This window comes from Cynara cardunculus, assembly GCF_001531365.2.
Source record: "Cynara cardunculus var. scolymus isolate 2C chromosome LG 12, CcrdV1, whole genome shotgun sequence".
Lineage (NCBI taxonomy): Eukaryota > Viridiplantae > Streptophyta > Magnoliopsida > Asterales > Asteraceae > Cynara > Cynara cardunculus.
Window position 1 is genome coordinate 6798924 of NC_037539.1, and position 22484 is coordinate 6821407.

General features: G+C 34.7%; 4 protein-coding genes across 4 annotated transcripts; 2 read left to right on the forward strand and 2 right to left on the reverse strand.

Moving 5' to 3' along the window:
* Positions 1–2037: 2037 nt before the first annotated feature.
* Positions 2038–4659, reverse strand: LOC112523509 (notchless protein homolog). The gene is made up of 5 exons (XM_025133130.1): positions 4450–4659; positions 3548–3629; positions 3372–3461; positions 2825–2950; positions 2038–2441 (listed from the first exon to the last, which is right to left on the reverse strand). Exons 1-5 carry the CDS (start codon positions 4606–4608, stop codon positions 2299–2301), a joined length of 600 nt encoding a protein of 199 aa, XP_024988898.1. The 5' UTR covers positions 4609–4659; the 3' UTR covers positions 2038–2298.
* A 6559-nt stretch (positions 4660–11218) lies between these two features.
* Positions 11219–13332, reverse strand: LOC112523565. Its single transcript, XM_025133220.1, has one exon. It carries the CDS (start codon positions 13147–13149, stop codon positions 12214–12216), a length of 936 nt encoding a protein of 311 aa, XP_024988988.1. The 5' UTR covers positions 13150–13332; the 3' UTR covers positions 11219–12213.
* Positions 13333–14534: 1202 nt separating this feature from the next.
* On the forward strand, positions 14535–18055 carry LOC112523564 (serine carboxypeptidase-like 40). Its single transcript, XM_025133219.1, has 8 exons — positions 14535–14910; positions 15013–15120; positions 15267–15541; positions 15900–16157; positions 16454–16575; positions 16685–16777; positions 17265–17370; positions 17729–18055. Exons 1-8 carry the CDS (start codon positions 14535–14537, stop codon positions 17879–17881), a joined length of 1491 nt encoding a protein of 496 aa, XP_024988987.1. The 3' UTR covers positions 17882–18055.
* A 2109-nt stretch (positions 18056–20164) lies between these two features.
* On the forward strand, positions 20165–20978 carry LOC112523026. The gene is made up of 2 exons (XM_025132451.1): positions 20165–20459; positions 20551–20978. The coding sequence occupies exons 1-2, from the start codon at positions 20178–20180 to the stop codon at positions 20803–20805; spliced, it is 537 nt and encodes a 178-aa protein (XP_024988219.1). The 5' UTR covers positions 20165–20177; the 3' UTR covers positions 20806–20978.
* Positions 20979–22484: the final 1506 nt, after the last annotated feature.

Here is a 22484-nt window from a genome sequence, read left to right on the forward strand (position 1 = left end):
CCCCCCTTTTTATATATTGTTTTATTGTTAACGAATTTGCACGCATTTACGTCTTGGACCTACGGTTAGCACCGAGTCCCTGAGGAGACGACCCTACTTATCGCTATCACAAGTGTGTTTTAGAGCTAATAGGCGTATTTTCATAAATTTTATTATTTGCCGGACCCGACACCCGTCAAAATGACAGTCCTATTGATCATGAAAGCCTTTGGCACAGGTGTAGGATGTTAATTGAGTATGGAGGTCCGAGGTTCAAACTACAGTCTCTTGGCAAGCATGGTTATGCCTTTACATACTATTAGTTTAATTTGGGCAACAATGAGATGGATTTGAGTTTTCCAAACATTCTAGATGCTTTCCTTGAGTTTAAATTGTAAATGTCGTTCCCAGAATATTCATTGAGGAAATATTCCATCCCACGGTATATCTTTATTTAAAGTGAAACTAAGATTAAAAAATGAACAAATCTTGACATACGACCCCGCACTTTTTAATGTTCATCTTATTTATGGGTTCCGAAAGAAGGTACTGGATTATTAAATCAAAAACGTTTGTTGAATATAAAAGGAATGCGTAGTTTAGATAGACATTCAATGTAGGACGTCCTTAGAAGGAATGGAGACTGTTAAAGTGGAAATAATGCTTGCAGTATATAATAAATATGTAACAACCCACTAGGCCTTTTTCCCAGCATACTGACCATAGTCCATAAGAAAGTTTAAGCATGAGATGGCATATGCCTAGCTAACAAAATGCGCCTACCGGTACCACAACTACAAGTTGTATAATGTCAATGATAGATTGGCTTTCCTAGTTAATTACCGGGCCCAAAGAAAGCTTCACTTTAACTGTATGGGGCTGTTGTTGTCAATGATTTGCCAAAAGGTATTTTTGGAAACTAATCCAATAATGACATAAGAACATATATAATGTTGCAAAATATGCACGCATCGTCACATTAAGATCTTCACATAACAGATCTAGTAAAAATTTAAGTGCTCTCTTTTGTAGTTTAAATAAGGCTCATCTCTACATAAATCAATTCAACTAGGAAAATATATCTTCACTGACAAATCAACAAGTTCTAGCACCAAATCAAGCCTCTAACTATTAAAAGAGAGACAGGGAGAGAAGCATTTAAGTATAGCATCAATGAGAAACTACAGGGATTTGATTTTTAAACAAGGGCAATTTATGTTAAGCTGTAAACTGAAAATCTGGACATACCCGAATTTGAATTTGTTAAGGAAACTGATATCCAGATTCTAATTCAAGTTCAAGTTCAAAAGGATCAAATTTTGATATACAAATCCAATTAGTCAGATTCTATTCAAATTCTTTTATGAAAAGGCAAACAGAAATGACAAACTTAAAAAACTAACCCTAATCTGATTTGTTTATTCGTATCCAATTCCCAAAAGAATAAATTTTGTACTTTTATGCCTAAAATTGAAAAGGTCAATTGATTTGAAAATTTTAAAAATAACAAATCCTCAAAAAATAAAAGAGAAATTCTAAATCGATGAAAAATGTAAATATTCTAAATCACTATTTACGTATCAAAACAAACCATGACTCGTATTCTATAAATAAATTAAATTTGTGTATTTAAACCAAGTCAGACCAAATGAACTATGTCCCACGCGGAGGTACACAAACCTATGCTCTACCAAAGAAGTAGAGCGGTCGTTTTTGTAAAGACCCCCAACTTGTGAAAATGTGTTTGCAAAAAGGTTTTGAAAAAACTAGAGTGCTTTAGAAAGTTGGTCAAAACAATTTTAAGAGTTTGAAAAGTAGAGAAGAGCTTGAGGCCAAAAAGATAAATTACATTTGTATTATATGTAGCTAGATTGCATTATCTACACATTATTAGTTTATCAACATAATAATTTATAGTTATGTAAATTAGTAAATACACACACATGATTATATTTGTATTATATTATATGTGATACACACACACACACACACACACACATATATATATATATATTGTGATGTATAATGTACATATGCTTATTAAATTATGTGTAATTATTCAAAATATAACAGGTCGAATATTTTATCAAATCAATATAGCAAAATCTGAAGTTGTATTTGGCTAATGTTGGATAAACAGAAATTTAAGTTTATCAAATAACATATTTTAACTATTATCAAATTAGGTATAGGTCTGTGCTCAAATTGGATACTATTTACAGACTGCTGTACAACGAGTGATGGTACATGTCACCCAAACGTTAAAATAACTGACTGATTAAGAATCCTGGAATATGGTACCTGATTAATTGAACATAATTAAAGAGATCTTACGGTGAGTGGATTGCCAGATGGTTTCCCAGTCCGTGGATCCCAGCACTGAAGTTCTCCAGACTTGCTTCCACTAACCAAATGCTTACCATCTGGTGACCATGCAACGCAGAGAACCCAATTCTTGTGTCCTGAATACATGTGAAGTATAAATAAATAAATAAAACTGACACTATTAGCAATCCTCTAATAATAAGTTTTGTGCTTGTGTTAACAACAATTTCAGGCCTTCCCTAAGAAACCCAGATGAGAGAAATGAAAAAATAACACTATAACACAACAATGCCAACAGAAGCGCTTGTTATAATGAAGTTTCAATATAGAAGACAACTTCCAATACAAATTACAATTAGGTTTAGAAAAATAGGCAGCCTTGTGTGGGTGAGAGGAGGGAGGGAGGGATCTTAAAGGAAATAAGGGAATTGGCCGAGCCCAACGGTGGTTTTTCATTCAGAATGACTACAGTTATTATGTCCCTTTAAGCAAAGTAAACTTGTTAATGATGGTCTCTAACCTGTACAAGTGAACAGAGGCGTTTGGGTATTTAAGTCCCACAGCCGGACAGTTGTATCACCTGAACCACTAGCCAGCTGCTGTCCATCAGGACTAAAGACAACTGAAAGTACTGCCTCAGTATGACCTGCAAGGACAACATTACAACAACAAAAATTGTGAATTCAAGGTAGGCATACTATGTGAAACAGACAGCCTTTATGTTAGATTAGAGAAATATACTACAAGCATGTGAAGAAGAAGTTCACTCTCAAGGATAGAAATCACTACTACCAGTAAAAACACGATGACATGTCCAAATACATTCTGAAGCAATTTTTATTACTTAAAAGACAAAGAAACAAGACAACTACAGAAATCCACAAAGCAAACCATGAAAAGAAGGATCAATCCTTAGGCCAATAGACCATTGCAGTAAAAATGCAATATTGCATTAATTAAAAAGTACAGCAACCATGACAGAATATTGATCGAGCATATCAACTGCAGTAAGTGTTATCTACAGAACATAGTCACCATAATATGTCAACAGAATGTCTGAAATATACCAGCGATTGTAGAAGAACAACGATTAACTGGGCGAATACGGAATACTGCCTGCGGTTGATACACTATTGTGACCACCTTCTCCACAGAAACTGAAAGCAGACAAAATAACATTTCTAGGTTCAGCAACTGTATGATACAACAAATAACAACCATGACAGAATATGGATCTATTTACTTTTATTCTTCTGCAAATAATCTCCTAGTTGTATAACAAGCTCTTGGTCGGATATATAAAAGGCATATGGCAGCTTTTCCTCCTGAAAGAACCAAAAAAGTTTACAGTTCGCAATAATCACTTTGGATGTAGAAAAATATATTCAATATAAAGGTTAAGTAATTGCCATCAGTTTCTACCTTTCACTACTACACTACTGAAAATGAGAACACAACAGCAGTTCAACTGTCTCATGACTTCTTCATGGATTTTCTCCAAACAATGAAGTGCTTGCTACCAAAGCAATGAACAGGATACATTCCTAAAAATGAAATAAGATGTACTACATCTTCCCCCTAAAGCCAATTTACTTTATAGGAATTCACATATTATATGCAACAATTTTTTTAAAATTAAGCAATCTACCCTTAATTCTAGCTGACTTAGAAGTAGCTAAACTATTCGACTTAAAACCTGAGTGGCCAAGTACATCATCATCCCTACTTAATTTGAACTTGAAAAATCTATAAAATAATTTAAATTTAGGGTAACTTTTCCTTCATTATCGTACTTAAGAGTAAAGGGCAAGGACATACGGATAATCTAGCTAGAGATGAATAATTTCCTTAATCAAAGTCAAGCGTCTCTTTGGGACAGGAGGAGACAGAGGGTTTACATATTTTCAACTGAAAAGGAAAAAACCCAAATTAAATAGCATCCCGATTCGTTGCTATGTCATCAGTCCATAATTCACCATTATATGATCTTACCTATCTGTTAATCAAGTTTCATGTAATACCAAGTGAGATGTGTTCATCAGAAAACCCATATGCATCTTAATTTCCAGTTCCAAGAATAAAAACAACTAAATCGAACATTTCGACTATAAAAAATACAATAAATCAAAGTTAAATGGGGTTTACATTGTCGAGCAACTTGTTAACCATCTGTTGAAGCTCCTTAGGACCAACGCTTTGGGGAAGATACATGGACACTCCCAGTGGAGTTCCTTCTGGGTCCGCTAATTGACACATGACGTTGTTACTCAACTCACTTGATCCTTCTCCCATATCGACCTCCATTATTGTAGGTTTTCCAAGCTGACTGAAACCCTCTGGAGAAAACGGAGGTGAGCAGGAAGAAGGGTTCGTTTTTTAGGGTTTTGGCGGGGTTTATAAGTGATACAGTTTATGCTTTTTGACTTGAACAGTCAAAAAAATTACTTTAAAAAATACAAATTATGCTCTCTTTTTTTAAAGAGCATTTATCAATTTATATGGTGTTAAACTGAAGTTTTGTAAAAAATGTTTGAATTAGTTTATGATGGTATTAATATATAATAAGTTGATAAGTTATTTTTTAGTGTTTGACAAATTTTGTTTATACATGTAAAATGACAAAAAAAGATATGAGAAATAAGGAACTGTCAAAGGTCGCTTATATGATGAAGGACCCTAAACCCTTTTCATAAAGTAATCCTGAACGAAAAACCCTAAACTTTTTTCGATTTCAGTAGCAACTGGTTGAAGGTTTCAATGGAAGGTTCGATTTTGGTTTCTATTATTTGAAGGTTTTGATTGATTTCTGTAGGTGAATGTCTCAATCGAAGGTGCAATTTCGTTCTCTGTAGGTGAAATTCTCGATTTTAATCATTTATATCAACATATTCCTGACCGAGCACTGTTACAATATAAATATTCTGTGTACACATTTAATCGAAATTGATATGCGGTAGTCTATGTAGTTGTCTCGGGAGATCTCTAATGTATTCGTTGTTGCGTAATTGTAGACATCTGGTAATCTTTTGTTAATACTGCTCTTACAAAAACGGTTAACATTAACGTATCTGATTGTAAAAACCACATGTTGAACGAGTTTGATGATGGATTTATCTGCAGTGGCAAAAAACAACTGAAGCAACCCATGTTTTTTTCTCCCAACTTAACATCCCTAGTTGTTTTGCAATATATATATATATATCAAAATCCCTTGGCCCTTGCTAAGCTCTAAGGGGCTATTTGGCAGTTGCTAAATAGTTTGGTGCAAAATGATTAAGTGGTCATAATGATTAAGAGGCTCTCATGATATAGTGCAAAATGAAACAGATTGTTCAGTAATTGTTTACAATGGAATTAAGGTGCTGAATTGTTAAGGGAAACCTATGATACAAAATCATTCAGAGGATTTTAGAACCATTAAGAAGCATGATTTTTACCAAACAAGATTCACCTTTTAACGATTCAGAAGTTACCTCTTAATGAAACTATTAAGAGGCAAACAAACAACCCATAATTCTTGTCATCTCATATTTTCATTTACAATTCTCAATGAATCATCAATTCATACATCAGTTAAACTCGAATGTTTCCAACTCATAAGTCCCAAATTAGTAGTAATCTTATTTTTCTTATTTTGTTTGTTGTAAAACAATCGATTTGAAGGCATTGACAGGACGAATATGTTGATGTAATTCGTTTGTTATAGAGCAACTGCTTGCATACTGAGAAAGTGTAGTACCGAATAATCAGTGGATGTCAAATAGTAATCACTTGTGGGATGAGGGTTTAAGATTGGGCTCATTTTGAAGGTAAAGACGAAATGATTATAACATTGTGATTTGTAAATAGAAAAGGAAACGTATTTTTTAATGTATTTTAGTTAATATATGATTATGTATGTTAATAAAATAAAGATGTAAAATGAAAACGTAAAGGATATTAATAAATTAAATAAATAACTAGAAGAGTATAAAATGTAAGTATTAAAAATAATTTTATAGTATCTATACTATATTATAAATCATTTGACAAAAACTCTTAAAAACCATTTTGTATGCATGAAGTACTGTTTATTGATGCATATTACTTAAAATTCAAGATTATAAGTGATTTTGCGTAAGTACAACTTATTAAAACTTCGTTTTTAAATTCATGTAACTAAATGCAGATAAATATAATCAAATATGAGATAAACATCTATTTTAAATATAGAAAATCTAAAATATAATTAAGATAACCATTGAGTTTCTAACAAAATGTTTAATTATTATATTTGTACAAAATTACATTATTGAACCAAAGATAAATTACTTTGTTATTAGACTTAAATTAAATTATAATAAAAAATTAAATTAAATAAGTTACACAAAAAAAAAAAACCCCGAGAACTATTAAATAGTTAATTTAATGCTAATAATCAATTTTATTTATTTTTTTAAAAAAAATTATGCTATCTTCAGATTTATATTTCATTAAAAAATCAAAACATTATCGTTTTCTCAAAACCACATAAAATCGTATTATATCGATAGAGACAAATAATAAAAACTAAACACTAAAATGAAGATTTATCTTGCTACATTACACATGTACCCTTCTAGTATAATATACAACACCTGGAAAATTTAAGTCAGTAAAATTCAAGTTTTATACATATTTTATCCTTAGAATAACAAAAATTAAGTATTTTGGAGTTTGGTTACGTTTGGGATGAAAAGGGTCAATTTGATCACTTGTTGCCCCTCAATAATACCTTGAAAAAATATATGTAACAAACTATAATATTTTTAAAGTAAAAAAAATCTTAAATCAGTTTTATTATTTCCAAATCTTACATCATTTAAACCCCTCATATATTAACGTCTTTGCTATCCCTTGCTACGCCATTGTCATCCGTTCTTTATTACTGCTGAACGCATTACTGAAGTTGGTCCATTCCATTGATCTCCCTTTTTTGATTTTTTTTTTAGTTTTTCTTTTTTTATTTATTTATCTATACGTACTCCATTAAATTGTTGTACAAGAAAGATAATCAGAAGACAAGAAAAACAGACTAAAAAAGAGGGAGATCTACACTTACACTAAGGATCAATGATATGGCAATGGGTAGTATATATAGAACGGACAACGAGAGGTTATAACTTGGAAATTATAGGGTTGGTTGGGATTTTTTATTTGAAACAACTTATATTTTTCTACAAAAGTCCTTATCAACTTATTATAAGTTAGAATGATTTAACTTATTCAAAAAACTCCTTATTACCTGTTTGACACTGATATAAACTGTTCATCCAAACATTCAAAAATATTTATTACCGATATCCCACCAAAATAAGTTGTTTTTATGAGCAATACCAACCACCCCCACAATATTGCTATTTCTTTGTTATAACTCAGATTTTATTAAGATTGTATTAGTTTACTGTTAAAACGTGAATTGAAACGAGCTTCCTGCGGCCTCCTCATCGTGTTTCTGATGTGGTACAAATTTCAGACAAGAAAAACAATGGGGATGTTCGAAACCCTATTGTGCCTCTCCCCGTTTCGAAAATGGGAACAGAAGCCCTAATCGGCGTCGGAAAATCCAGGCAGATCTACAACGTAAGAACACGCATCTTTCTCTATCTTTTTTCCCTTTATGTTCCTTGAGGATTTGATTCAATTGAGTACCATTTTTTGTTACATGGTTTCTGTTCAAATATATATCTGCGTGTGTCTACTTTTGTAGTGTGTTAAGCTTTGAATCATGGTATCTATAATCTCTTGATGGAAGTGCATAAATTATTTGGATCCACCTGGTACTTACTTTCTTCGACCATTTGGACCTTGCTTTCTATTCCGTTTCGCGCTTGCATATATCAAGTTTTCTATTTACTTAATGATTCTATGGCATACATTTCTAAGGTTACCAGACATCTGGTAAGTTCATGATATATTAACACATGTAATATCAGGGAGGGACTCGGAATTTATTTCAAACAGTGGCATCATTTAACTATAAGAAACAAATATAGGAATATTTTTTCACATAATCATCATCGGTCTGAAATTAAAAGTTAAAAACTAAGAAAATAACATTAACGGGATTCAAACTCGGGTATGGGGTGGAAGAAAAGCCTTGCAAACCAACCAAGGGAAACTTGTGTTTTCATTGTAGTTTCAAAATATATACAGTGGCACACAACAAACTAGTATGGTACTTTTCACGATCCTAGAATTTTTTACACTATGACGGATGAGCAATATGATGGCACGGGCCACTATATGCTCTACATTGGATCCATCCATGTGTGATAGTGATTATGTTTTGCACCATTTATTAATCCGAGTATCTAACATTCATTTGGCAATTGGATGGAAATCATTGGCATAAGGTAATGGATTGTTTTTAGCTTAAAGGAAGGAGTTAGGGACTAGGCTGAGTAGCAAACGCATAAGTACTTCCCACATAGGAAATAGTAGTGAAGTGGTGTGCATATAGTCTCGCCTGATGGGTTATGACCAGCCGCGGTTATGGTCCTTGTGGGTGTACCTGGAATAGGTATATGGCAGAGGCAATGAGACCATCAGGCTGGACAGGTCCCTAGACTTTTTAATTCTACAAGTATCAGCTAAAAGAGATGTTAGACTTAAAAAATCGACTTGGAAAAGAAATGAAAAGCCTACAGATACAAAAATCATACAAAATATTAAGTGTGAATTACATTCCAATTTCCAAAGATGTAAAAGGTTTGTGCTATGGCATGATAAGTTTGGAGCGGGACGGGGTTTGGATTGGCCATTCCTTGCCCGGGCAGAATTCAACCTGTCTTTTGATCAGCCCGGGTCACTTGGATTGGCCATTCCTTGCTCATGCAGAATTCAACCTGTCTTTTGATCAGACAGGGCTTACGTGGGACCGGCATTGGGTCTTTTTTGTATCACATATGGAGGACCTTAATCTGAAACATGTGCAAGGAAAAAGTAATGAAAGAAGGAAGTCTACTATTTTAAGCTTAATGGAAGTTAACAGTGCCATTGACAATGGCAGTTCTTAGAACACTGCAAACTCACGCTATTCTCAATTCTCTTACCTCTCATGTGAACAAGTGATCATCTTTTCCATACTCCATTTAGATGATGGAATATTTCAAGGAATCATGTCTCACTTGGAATGTCTATCTTGAAGTTTTAAGTGTTGGAATAACAGTAATGATTGTAGTCTGGTTTTGAAGTTGAACAATTGTTTAGCTCGTATTGTGTATCTCATGATGAAATGTATTCTCATAGCAGTCAAGGCTGTTTATGCTAGTTCTTCTCAGGCAGGCTCCATTTGAACAACCTGTCCTGCAACTGATTCTTTTATCATGGATACTACTAGCGAATAAGTATCGTGGTTGGCAATTGAATAATGATAAAGTTTTATGGAAGTTCACTGTCTCTTAATAACAATAGGCACTGATTCAACCCTTTGGGAAAAAGATGTTACGACTTACACAGGCATATTTACTTATGCTCAAGAAATATCTTGTAGTTCAATACCCAAGAATATCTAAAATCTCTAGTGAGTTGCCGAAGTTATACATTTGAACATGATTAGGGGGCACCTGAGCACTTACTTTATTCGTATCTCAAATCTTAATATCTAAACCACTTTTTTCTGGGAGAAGCAGTCGTGTTTTTTGAAGTATATAATATGTATATACAGCAAATACTCACGCACACTCCTTACGTTGGTTAGGTTTGAACCCTTGGCCTCCTGAGGGACGGGCTCTACAAGCAACCCACCATTGGACCAATGACCTTTTGTGAGGAACAATCTTGTTGATGTTCATGTTTTTCATATAGCCTTTTCTATTTGGTTCACTATTCAGTAAGAAGAGTTAATTTTCTGTGAAGATTGAGAACCGCACCTAAGGGAGTTAAATTTTTGCCAACTGCCCATCGACAGACACCTTGCAATTCAATCGGTAATACATGAGTGTGAGGCGAGCAAGTTTCAACCACTTGAGCAATCCCTGGTTATAGGATTTAGCAGAAATTTTTTTCTCCACATATTGACAGCTCGAATTTTTCAACTCTAATTTGTTTTTCTCATAGGAGATAAATAAGTATAGATTTGTTTCGTCTCAATGATGGCATCTGATATGTCTTCAGTGCCATACCCTCTAAAATGTTTTGTGAATATATTTTGGTATTCACTATTATCAGTATTAGGATATTTCGATTACATGATTTCACTATCTCGACTTTATAACCTCCAAACTTGTCATTTGATGTTTCATTTGTGGACTTAAATTAGGGAGAAGAATTCATGCAATGTAGTCAAGTCTCCTCTTGATACTGTTGGTTGAGCATATCGCCTAGTAGTGAAGATAACAAGTCATTATGCAACAATATGTGATTCTTCAACTTGTTACAATAATTTGCAAGATATTTTGTCACTTATGTCTCCTGGAAAGAGTTTACTACTGCTATTCATTAAGAGGATTGCTGAAGAACGGATAATAGATTTATTATTGATTTTTCATTTTCTTAGTAGACATTCTAACATCTAATGGCAGGTCTGCGCATGTGAATATTGCTGAATTAGGAACAGCAAATGAAAGAAGTTTTGATGATGAAGATGGCATTGGTGCATGTGATTCGACAAATTAGGTACATGCTTCTCAAATCTAAGGTGAGTAAGCACATGCATCTTTACCGGCTGTCTAAATGCTAGAGTTATGTAGGATTTTCTAGTGTGGGTTTTCAAAGTCCTTTAACTAGGAAAAAGATCTGTTAAGAAAAGACGATAAATTGGATTCGATGGCAAAAATTACTAAGATTAGACAGGAAATAAACGGGTTAGCTGAGGCCTCTGTCACGTAAAATAGATTCGCTGTCTCACATCTGTTTTCTAGGGTAGAATGGTAGATCTTAAATTAAGATTCTTAACTTCTTCATTAGAGCCATGCTATATAAATGATCCTCTCTCATTTTAGCCATGCTATATAAAAAAACCTTTCAAGTTCTAGATCCTAGCTATGTGGGACAGACCTTTCTCACAAACAACACTTATAACCCACTTCAATGCCACCACTTTTTGAGATTCAATTTCTCATTCATTTAATCTCCGTGTAGGACAATCTTTACAGCATTATGTAGCTCTCCCGGAGGAGAAAACAACCATATAAAATACTAAACAAATGGATCACAGATCCACATTAATATATGTGTCCAAAAACAGCGAAAGAGCACTTTTTCTAACACCTGTATCTTTTTTTTTTCTAACACCTTTCTCTCTTACTTGCTATACCATATGTATTGCTTTTCAGAATTATTAGCCGATTGTGTTCATCACGTTCGAATTCACCATCCAATACGCTTAAACCGCACAAGCCTCCTTCCAAAGGAGGACGTGATCCATAACAAATATCTGCAGTATCCTATCAGAATCAAAACTTGAGCCCTCTGTTTCAGATCTTAGTTGACAGTCTTAGGGAGTCCGCACTAAGCTGTGTTTGGTACGCGAGACATGACGGTACATGACTATGCCAAAAACTTCTTGTCCCACGTTTGGTTCAACATTAAGACCGGGAGATGACAGGACTGAGTGGGGCAAAAAGGAATTTTTTTTGTCCCACCAAAATAGGTCGAACAAAAATCAAGAAGATAGACTAAATTGGTAAATTATTGAACTATCGATGTCAAATTAAAACCTAAACCCTTGCACAATTCTTTCACCCGCCTACCTCACTCTCGCCTGTCCAGTTCCGTCTGCGTACCAAACATTGGTGCTTCCTATGGACAGCATTTTTCTTATCGAAGCAGTTTTCCTTTGAGAAATTTACAAGGGAAGAGTTGACTGCAAACCTGAGGTGTGTTGATGCACTAAGTTTGGCCTTTAGGTATGTTTACATTAAAGGTACATGGATAACAAAAGGCCTGTTAGAGTGAAGCAAGCACCCAGTGCTGTCCATCGGCCTTAACTCGAAAGCCATGTACTCGGGCAAACATGTTTACTGCTCTTCTAACACCTCTATTATCCGCAACTGTAAAATAGTCGTGCCCAAAAATAACTCCACCTGGCTTTAACAACTTATAAGCACGATTGATGTCCGACCAAGCCGAGTGAAAATCATGGCCTGCATCGATTTCAATCAGGTCCCCAAACACACCCCACTCGCAGAGCTTCTCGAGAGCTGACTGAGTCGAGAAGGGTAAAAATATAATGGCTTCGGTTGCATTAACCTGAACCACATTTTGCATGAATTGGTACAACAACATGGTGTCGCCATTTATCATTTTAATGTCTCGAAACCGATGTGTTAAACCTGGCCAACCACGAAAATCATCTATGCATAGAATCCGAGTGTCGAGGCCGAGTTGACGAGTCAACTCGGCCATGTGGATAGCAGAGGCGCCAAGGAAGGTGCCTATCTCTATGATGGTTTTGGGTTGTACTTCACGGATGAGGTTCTCGAAGACGGCTCCAGTTGATCCCCAACCTTTGATTCTCTTATGGCGTAAGAGAGGTTTGATATGGGGTTGAGGGAAACCTTCATAAGGAGATGTCCCGTTGAAGATGCGGGTAAGGATTGTTTGGCGGACGAGTTGGGAAGGAACCGGGTTAGCACAGTGAGTCTGGAATTGGTAGTGGTCGGTATCGGCAGTTTGTGATGGTGGGTTGACTTTATCGGTGGTGGAGAAGAAGTGGTTTGGATCATATGATGGATTCTTTAAAAGAGCTGATAAGTAGCCAAGGTAGTAGGATAGGAGGATGATGATAAAATAAGCTGCTGGTTTGGTGAAGCCACGGCGGTGGAAAGTATAAGGAAGTCTACCGGCAGCGGTGATGGCGGCAGCAGTCAATTCAGTGATCATGTTCTTTGTTTCATCAGGTGAAACAAGTAAGCAATTATTTGGGGGGTTAGAAAATTAAGCCAAAATAAGGCATGAGAAAGGTGAAGCACTAGTGGCCACCGGAAGATATGGTTTTAGCAGTGGTGGCGATGGGAGGATTCATCCGAGTCGGTGATCATGTTGTTTCATTTTGGCGGTGGCCGGTGGTGGTGTGGAAAGTAGAAAGTAAGGTGGTGGTGGCGTGGCGTGGCGGAGTCGGTGCCGGTGAATTGATATGGCGAGAGAATTAAAGAGGACGAAAAGGATGATTGGGTGATGATTACGAAATGGTTGAGAATAAATTTGAACCAATGAAATTTTGCCACTCAATTTATTTAATTTAATTACACATAAAATAATAATTAGAAGAATGAATTAAGGAGGTAAACACAGATGGCACATGCTCATATTTATTTATATTCATTCATTCATGTGGTTGGGTTAGATGAGAGTTAAGTGACGTGGGTTTTTATTGCATTCAAATTCCGTATTCAAATAAACAATTACTATTTGTTTAATTATGATTTGTTTTTTAGAAATAAATTTAAAGCATTTTTAAAATATTTTATATTTAAAATTAAAAAATTAATACACATTAATAAAGAAAACTAAAAATGAGGTGTTTTATCTGGGATTTTCTTAATGCTTTATAATATAGTATATATATATATATATATATATATAGATTAATTTTAATTGTTATTAGGCATATTGATTATATCTTCGGTGCAAATTTAATGAAAATATAACTAATTTTGCTCTGTTTATTATGTTGTATAGTGTTTTTTTTTAAATTGAATTTGTCCTTAAAAACAACTAATATAACAATTTAATATTTTTATAAATAATTATAGTTATGAACTTGTGGATTTCATTGGTTGAACTTTTTGATGTGTTGTATAAACATAAGTTCTGTTGAATCGGGGATAAAGGAGAACGCTTTACAGGATATTCATTATGATTGTTGTAAAAAATTTACGTTCATTATTTATGATGAATGAGAACAAAAAAGGATACATTTCATATTCTCTTGTCCCCCATTTGACAATGAAAAACAGGATTGCAATTGAATCTTCCTCTATATCTATAAATATATATATATATATATCTATATATATATATATATATTCAGATTATCATCTAACAAAGTGACATGATAACAAGTTTTCTTTTAAATTTTATAAAATGATTTTTTTTTCATGATAAGTTATATGATCATGAACTGATCAGCTAAAAAATCTCATCCCAATCTCTGTAACCGTGAAATTCTAACTTTTCATTCAAAACTTTAATCATCATCATCACCATGCAATCTGATCAACCCCACCATATAAACCCTGATTCCAGTTTAATAACTCTATGTAACAATGGTGAACATCACCCATTGGGTTCTTTTTATATCGCTTCTCTTTTCAACTTTTGCTTATCAAATCCATGCAGCCAACAAACAAACACAGGCTCTTTCTCTTCTCTACAAGGCCAAATGGGCCGGTAACTCGGCCATCGACACCAGCCATTTTGAGCCACCTCGACATTTGAATAAAACCAGTCTTGTTCTCCCTCAAGAAGGTTTGAAAAAGAAGGATAAAATCGACAGATTGCCTGGTCAACCATTCGTCAAATTCAACCAATATGGTGGGTATGTTACTGTGAATGAATCCGCAGGTCGGGCATTTTACTATTACTTCGTTGAAGCCGAGAGCTCCAAACAATCTTTACCACTCCTCCTTTGGCTCAATGGAGGTAAGATGATGCATATAACCCTAAACCCTAAACCTTAAACCCTATTGAAACCGCATGTATATATGTATATTAATTTATACATATGAACTATTTGCTTTACAGGCCCGGGTTGTTCTTCGCTTGCTTATGGAGCTATGCAGGAGCTTGGGCCATTCCGAGTCAACAGCGATGGCAAAACTCTTTACAGAAACAAATTTGCATGGAATCATGGTATTACATTTGGCATTGTTGAAGCTTTATTTGTGTCTGAATACGTAAAACCTCATTAGATTACTCAAAAAAACTCCCGAGAAGGAAGGAAGGTTCCAACATATATTAAAGTATATAAATGTTGATTATTTTTTCCATGTTTTCAGTGGCGAATGTTTTGTTTGTGGAGTCACCTGCGGGCGTAGGGTTTTCGTATTCAAACTCATCATCGGATTACCAAAACTGCGGAGATGCATCAACTGCTGCTGACAATTATGTATTCTTGTTGAATTGGCTGGAAAGATTTCCAGAATACAAAGGAAGAGAGTTTTATATCTCAGGAGAAAGCTATGCAGGACACTATGTGCCTCAGCTTGCACATACCATTCTTCACTATAACAAAATTGCCAAGAAAACCCTAATCAATCTCAAAGGAATCCTTGTAACTCTTTCTTCAATTCCTTTCTTTCTTAGCATTTTAATATTCTTGATGGACTTCAATCCTGATTCATGAACCCTAAAAGCATCCAAAATGGAACTTTTTGAAGACTTTTTGGTCATATCATATTATGAAAAGGCATAACAAAAAGAAAAGAAAAAAGAACACTTTTTTGCCTGTAACTGCACAAACCCTCGATAAGCGCCCTTGTGGGTCCCGCTTCTTTTCTTCTTTTGTTTGGCCACCTAAGCTTGCGGGTCTCATTTTTCTGGAGAAAACATTACCTTTGTGGATGCTCTAAGTTCATTAGTTTCTACGAATATTTACTTGAAGATCTTATATTTTTTATGTATATATCCAGATTGGGAACGCGGTGATCAATGATTATACGGATTCGATAGGGATGTATGATTATCTTGGTTCGCATGCTATCCTATCAGATGACACGATTGATCAGATCCGTAAATACTGTGACTTCTCTTCAAATGCGACCACACAGTCGGATGAGTGCAATCAAGCAAACAATGATGCTAATCGCGATCTTGAACATATCAATGTCTACAACATCTATGCTCCTTCATGCCTCAATGAAAACCTTACTTCCAAGCCGAAGCGGATGGTAAATGAATCTTTATTCATGAATATAGGTATATATACCTATATACAGGTGGAGGTTCAAACTAGAACCTGGTCAAAATATGAGAATGTGAGAAAGTCTATATAGCATATGTGATTTTAAAGCAAAATCACATGTGATTAGGTCACATCCCTGGGTTGACCACTCTTTAATCACATGTGATATAGACGTTCTTGCTTTCTTTTAAGTTGACCCTGTTCTTGTTTGACCTTGCCCATATATAACGCTAAATCTGAAAATAAAATGGAACTTAATTTGCTTATATAAAGTATAAACAGTTGCAGGGTACTATTCATCCATGCAGCGGGTACTATACATACGCTTATATGAATCGTGAAGACGTGCAAAAAGCTCTAAACGCTAATGTCACCAAACTAGATCATGAATGGGAACTATGCAGGTAATTTTAGCCATTTGTGGATGGTTTTCTTCCATTTGCAAGCACGCATATGTGTCAATGTACGATTTTAAATCTTTTGACATAAATTTATGATGATAAAATTATACAGCGATATCATCAGCGACTGGGGTGATAGTCCTGTGACGATAATTCCACTTCTTAAGGAATTTATGCAGAATAATCTTCGCGTATGGATATTCAGGTAACCATGTACACACTACAATATAATTGGCTTTATAGGACGCTAAATATGTTTAAATGTTTCGTAAACTGTTTTATAGGACTTAAGTTCATAGAATCAATAAATTGTGCATCTTATATAAAAGTGTTACAATAGAATGCTAAAGACGTATTGGGCATCCTAACTAGTTTATTCATGACACTTTTAGAATTTTTAGATGACAATTTTGACAACTGTTTTATGAACACATGTTTTTATAAGATTGTTTAGTTCAGAATGTCCTAAAAACATGTTAGAACGCAAAACGTCCTATCAACATTTGACAAAAATTATTCTACGAGCGGAGTCTAGGAACAGAAAGTTTCACTTATTTATTATATGAATCTGTAAGATATTTAGCATCCTGTAAAACTAAGTTGTTGTATCGACACAAAGAAATTGAAGCATATCGGATTCGGATGTTGGAAAACAATATGAAAGTATTTCTTTTTTTTCTTTCGTTTGATAGTGGTGATACCGATGCTCGGGTACCAGTAACGTCGACCAAGTATTCGATTGGTTCAATGAAGCTGCCTATAAAGACTCCATGGCATCAATGGCTTCATCAAGGGGAGGTATGTATATACATACATATATATATAGAGAGAGAGAGGGTAGGTTCATATGAGAATGGTCCCTATTTAAGAAATTGGCCAAATTACCCACAAAATCACATGTGATTTTATGGTAATGACCAAAAAAGTGTGCAAGCGATCCTATGGCCGTGTGGCAAGGTCACATGAATCACATGTGATTTTGTACGTGATGTTAGTGATTCGGTAATTTTCTTATTTTCTTTAAATAGGTACCATTCTCGTATGAATCCGACTCTATATAACTATGGCTTCGTTAGACGATCTCTAGAGGCTAAAATTGATGATGAATCATAAAGGTTATTGAGTACTAGAATGATGGATTGCATAAAAATTGCAGGTGGCTGGATTTGCACAGGTTTATCAAGGAGACCTAACATTTTCGACTATTCTCGGAGCTGGTCATCAGGTGCCAAGCTACAAACCCAAGACTGCATTTGCATTGGTTAGGCACTTCTTGACGGGGAAACCTCTTAACGATTCAAGACATTGAATTTGATCATCAGCGGTTAACTTCGCTCCCAATTGATTCTTATTCGAATTTAAAAATGTTTTCGTCATTGGTGTTTCTTCACATAGTTGATTTGCAACTTACTGCAAACCAAGTATCATATCCTCCTTCCATATTTTGAATTAATTTCATATTTCTAGTTAAAAGGTTGGTCTCATTGATTCATTGTCCGGAGAATGGTCCGACACAATGGAAAACCATAACATATCTAGATAACGGACACGAGAGTAATGTCACGTTATAAGTTGGTCATCAATAGTCACATTCTAGGATAGAAAAAAAATGCTAATACGTCTCACTTGTTCTGTTCTAGTCTAATGTCACGTTAGATATGCTCTAATTAAATATGGAGCGACGAGGTTTTTACTGTTATATTGAATCATGTCTACGTACTAAACGTGATCGGAAACCAACCCAATGAGACATCCTCTGCCTTGGTGGTTCTTTGGTCCTGGCAAGGCTGGGCAAGGACCCGTCCATGCCATTTGTTCTTAGACTTCTTTTAGGTCTTTTTTTTTATTTTAAAAATTGTAAATAATTTAATTTGTGTTCCTAATAATCGAACCGAGAGATCCACGAAGTTTAACTTAGATGTAGCTCCCTTCTTTTTGGGTGTGAAATAGTGTATCGGTTAGCCATAGACTTTTAGTTACTGGGTTTAATTTTCCACCCAGGTGGCGAAGATCTTATATCAAGGTGCCAAACCTTTCTGTCGATGTGAGGTCGTTTATTTTATCTACTTTAAAGTTAACAATCGTGGATTTCTCTCTCGTTTCGAAAAAGTCTGGAATCCTGGGTTACTAATTTGTGGAATACTAGGCAATCTGAAATCGTTACAAGAAACTAATCAGTCTTTGAGAAAACTATAGGAACTAAAAATGTAATTTACTCCAATTAATGTGATTCATGTCTTTTATTAAAATTCCTTGTTTATTAAAAAATATTTTATATATCAAGAACTATAAGAAATCCTTTAAAGTTATTATGTGTTTAATAATATTATGTTAATTTCAATATGTAGACTTTTTTTTATTTACACTTGAGATTTTTAATGGAAAAGTCATTTTGTCAATTAAATACTTTTTTAAAATGAATATAATTTCTTTTAATTTAAGAAATTTGATTTTTGATCAGACATATAAAATATTTTTTAATAAAAAAGAAATGAAAAATAGAAAGACATGAAGCACATTTATTAGAGTGAATTTTCAATTTTGGTATTTATAGTTTGCTTAAAGAGTGATTTATTTTTACGATTGTTAACTGACGGTGTTAAATATCAAGAAGTGTAAGTGTTACGAGGTTAAAAAGTTGGGAAACATTAACGCAATTTAGTCTATTTTAATTTTCGTATCATTAAAATGTATATTTTACTGATTATAATTTATATTTAAAACTGGTCTTTAAATATCGTCAAAAGATTTGTAGCTTTTGTAAAAGTAACACATCAATTCGATAAATATAAATAATTCTTTTGAAAGTTAAAGTGGTGTTTGTTTTTTAAAAGGTGGTGTTGAAGTCTGAAATCTGATTTTACTTCTAATTTTTAAGAGGTGGTGTTGAAGTCTGAAATCTGAATCAGTCAAACTGTTCGTTTTTACGTCTGAAATCTAAATCAGTCATATTGATTATATTCTTTCTTTCAAGGTTTTAGTCAAAGAACAAAAAAAAAATTAGAGTTTCTTTTATGGTGGGTGGAATTGAAATCAGTTGTATTATGGAATTTGAATATAATTCGCCGAGTACAATTTTATCATGAGATTCGTAGAATAGGTGATTGGGATATCAGCAGGAGATGGTGATCTTCTTCCTCGTCTTCAGATTTTGATTATGTATTATGTTGGCTGTTAGGAGAATCGTGGATCATTATAAGACGGGTCACCGGCGAGAAAAAGTTGATTTAAAAGATATTAAATAATAAGTTTATCACTTAAAAATTCAAAGAAAGAAAACGTCATTTAAGCTCTTAAACGATTTGAAAATGAAAATTTCTAAACGATTAAAACTTAAAAAGTGATTAAGAGGAAATTTCAAAAAACAACTATAAACTAATAATAAATAGTCAAATTCATGATATTAAAATTCTAGGATATAATACATACCTTACGCTGAAGCTTTTTCTGGAAATGAAACATCGACACGCGTCACTTCCATATCCATCCACGCGTAAGCCCCAACCCTGGTTGTTCCACGTGTCATTGACCGCCACTATACCCCAACTCGACAATTCGTTAACATAAAACCCCGCCAAAACCTCCTCTCTCGTCTGAGAACGGAAATGGAGGACAAACAAGAGAAGGATGGCAGAGAAGGAGGAGACGATCTCCCTATGATGTCACTGAACCATGTATCGAGGCGCTGCAAATCGGTGAAGGATTCGGTGGAGTTCTACAAGAAAGCACTGGGATTCGTGTTAATCGAGCGGCCACAGGCGTTTGATTTCGACGGAGCTTGGCTGTTCAATTATGGAATTGGAATTCATCTGATTCAGGGGAAGGATGAAGACAAGTTACCTAATGACGATGGATTAGATCCAATGGACAATCACATATCCTTTCAGGTTCTTAATTAATTCCTCTTTCAATTCCCTTCGTCTTCTATTTCTGCGTTTCCGTGTGTAGATGCGATAATTAGGGTTTGTGATTGTGCAGTGCGAGGATATGGGAGCAATGGAGCAGAAATTGAAGGATTTAGGGATCAAGTATATAAAGAGAACCGTGGGAGGGGAGGAAGACGGAGTGATTGACCAATTGTTTTTCAATGATCCAGATGGGTTCATGATTGAGATCTGTAACTGTGAGAACGTGAAGCTGAAGCCAAAAGGTTCTATTGGCCGGATTAAGCTACCGTATGATCGGCATAATCCTCCGGTGGAGCTTGGTTCGACTGCTGCTAAAGCCAGCTGAGATCATTCGCGTCGCCATTACACTTGGTTGCTATTTATTTGGTTTGTTTCGTACTTGGTGTCATTGCAGCATTTCAAAGATAATATCTTACTCCTCCATTGTCTTCTTTGTTTCCTCAAGTGTCGAGTTTTACGGACTGTTCAGATAGTTATATATGATGTTTGATGGTGGCTTAAAACGTGGCTTATTCAGTGACTTTTATATGGAGAAACTTGAATTTATTCAGACAGATTAAAAGACAATGGATTTCGTTCATGATTCTATTCTTCTGTAAGTGGCACAAAAAGTTGGGATTCATATCCTATCAAGAATCAAAGACAAAGGGTTTTTTTTGGCCAAACGGTATCTGTTAGCCATCGTCAAAGATTTAGGGATGTGTGTGAGTTCTATTTATCGTATATACTATATATTTCAAAAAGAAAAAAAGGAAGCAAGCTTATTTAAACGTTCCCGCTTATTTTAAAGCTTAATATGTATGTGCAAGGGGCCGTTTACTCAAATGTTTACCCGGTAAGTCTTTACTAATAAGAGTTGATGTTAGTACATCAAAATATATCGAATGCAACAATTTACTGGATAAACGCTTATTTTACCAATAAAAATATTATTGTAAGGAGGGAGTCGGCTGGAGTCATCATCCACCAATTTCCTTTGTCGCTATATATAGGAATTGTGATCTAGATGAAAAAGTTTACACACCCTCTTTAGAAGAAATAAGTCTTTTTGTTTTTTCATCTGGTTTTGACTGAAGAAGGAAAAGATTCAAAAGCAAAGGTATTCGGCTTTTAAGGTGAGTGTTTTATGTTATGAGTATTAAAGGTTTGCATATAACTTCAAAGTTATTTGAAACTGCCTTACTATGAAAATCACTATGTATATATATATATATATATATATTGATCGGGTTTTCTTTAAACCGGTCAAGTGTTGTCCGGGTTCTACCTAAACCGGACAAGGGGTGTCCGGACTTGCCTTAAATCGCGTAAGTATTAATCGGATTTCCCTTAAATCGGTTAAGGGATGTCCGGATATGCCTATATCGCTCAAGTATTAAATCAGGTAACAATCTTTATGTGTTGTCCGGATTAGACATCCGGACAATGTTGACCGGATTCCGTATCCGGCTAAGTATCCGAATTCCATATCCGGGTAGTTTTGTCCGAATTTCAAATCCGGTTGATGTTGATTAGATTTTATTTTGGATTAAAGTTCTTAAAGACGAAAATGGCGGTGTAACCGCGAGAGAGACGAAATGGCGGTGTAACCGCGAGAAAGAGATAGGATCTGTGATAAAAATAGATAAAATGCTTGTGTCAGTACAGGTTTGATTCTAAACTGTTAGTTTAGAAAGTATGTTATTCATATGAATTATGTACGCTCACTATACCTATTTGGTTTAATGCTCAGTTGTTGGACTAACCTGTTTTGCAGGTCATCATACCTCACAAGATAAAGGCAAGGGGAAAGTTTAGAAATTGATGAATTACGTTACTTATAAATGTATTGACAAAAGTTTTTGTTAGCTTGTGTTTTGTAAACAATATTATATTTTGATCTAGAGAATGTGTGTGGATTATATGTACATAGGAATCGTGGGTTGTTACAGTAAGACTCTTCATCCTTCTTACATCGCTCTTACCTGGTAAGATTCTTGACCCTTCTCATCCTCATCCGATGAG

Bases quoted from the DNA above. Each gene is read 5' to 3' on its own strand.
- LOC112523509 (XM_025133130.1), bottom strand. From the start codon at position 4,608: ATGGAGGTCGATATGGGAGAAGGATCAAGTGAGTTGAGTAACAACGTC. The intron at 3,462-3,547 runs GTAAATAGATCC...GTCTGCTTTCAG, and splicing joins TTATTTGCAGAAGAATAAAA to TTTCTGTGGAGAAGGTGGTC. The intron at 2,442-2,824 runs GTTAGAGACCAT...ACATGTATTCAG, and splicing joins GCCTCTGTTCACTTGTACAG to GACACAAGAATTGGGTTCTC.
- LOC112523565 (XM_025133220.1), bottom strand. From the start codon at position 13,149: ATGATCACTGAATTGACTGCTGCCGCCATCACCGCTGCCGGTAGACTT.
- LOC112523564 (XM_025133219.1), top strand. From the start codon at position 14,535: ATGGTGAACATCACCCATTGGGTTCTTTTTATATCGCTTCTCTTTTCA. The intron at 16,158-16,453 runs GTAAATGAATCT...AAGTATAAACAG, and splicing joins CTTCCAAGCCGAAGCGGATG to TTGCAGGGTACTATTCATCC. The intron at 16,778-17,264 runs GTAACCATGTAC...TTCGTTTGATAG, and splicing joins CTTCGCGTATGGATATTCAG to TGGTGATACCGATGCTCGGG.
- LOC112523026 (XM_025132451.1), top strand. From the start codon at position 20,178: ATGGAGGACAAACAAGAGAAGGATGGCAGAGAAGGAGGAGACGATCTC. The intron at 20,460-20,550 runs GTTCTTAATTAA...GTGATTGTGCAG, and splicing joins ACAATCACATATCCTTTCAG to TGCGAGGATATGGGAGCAAT.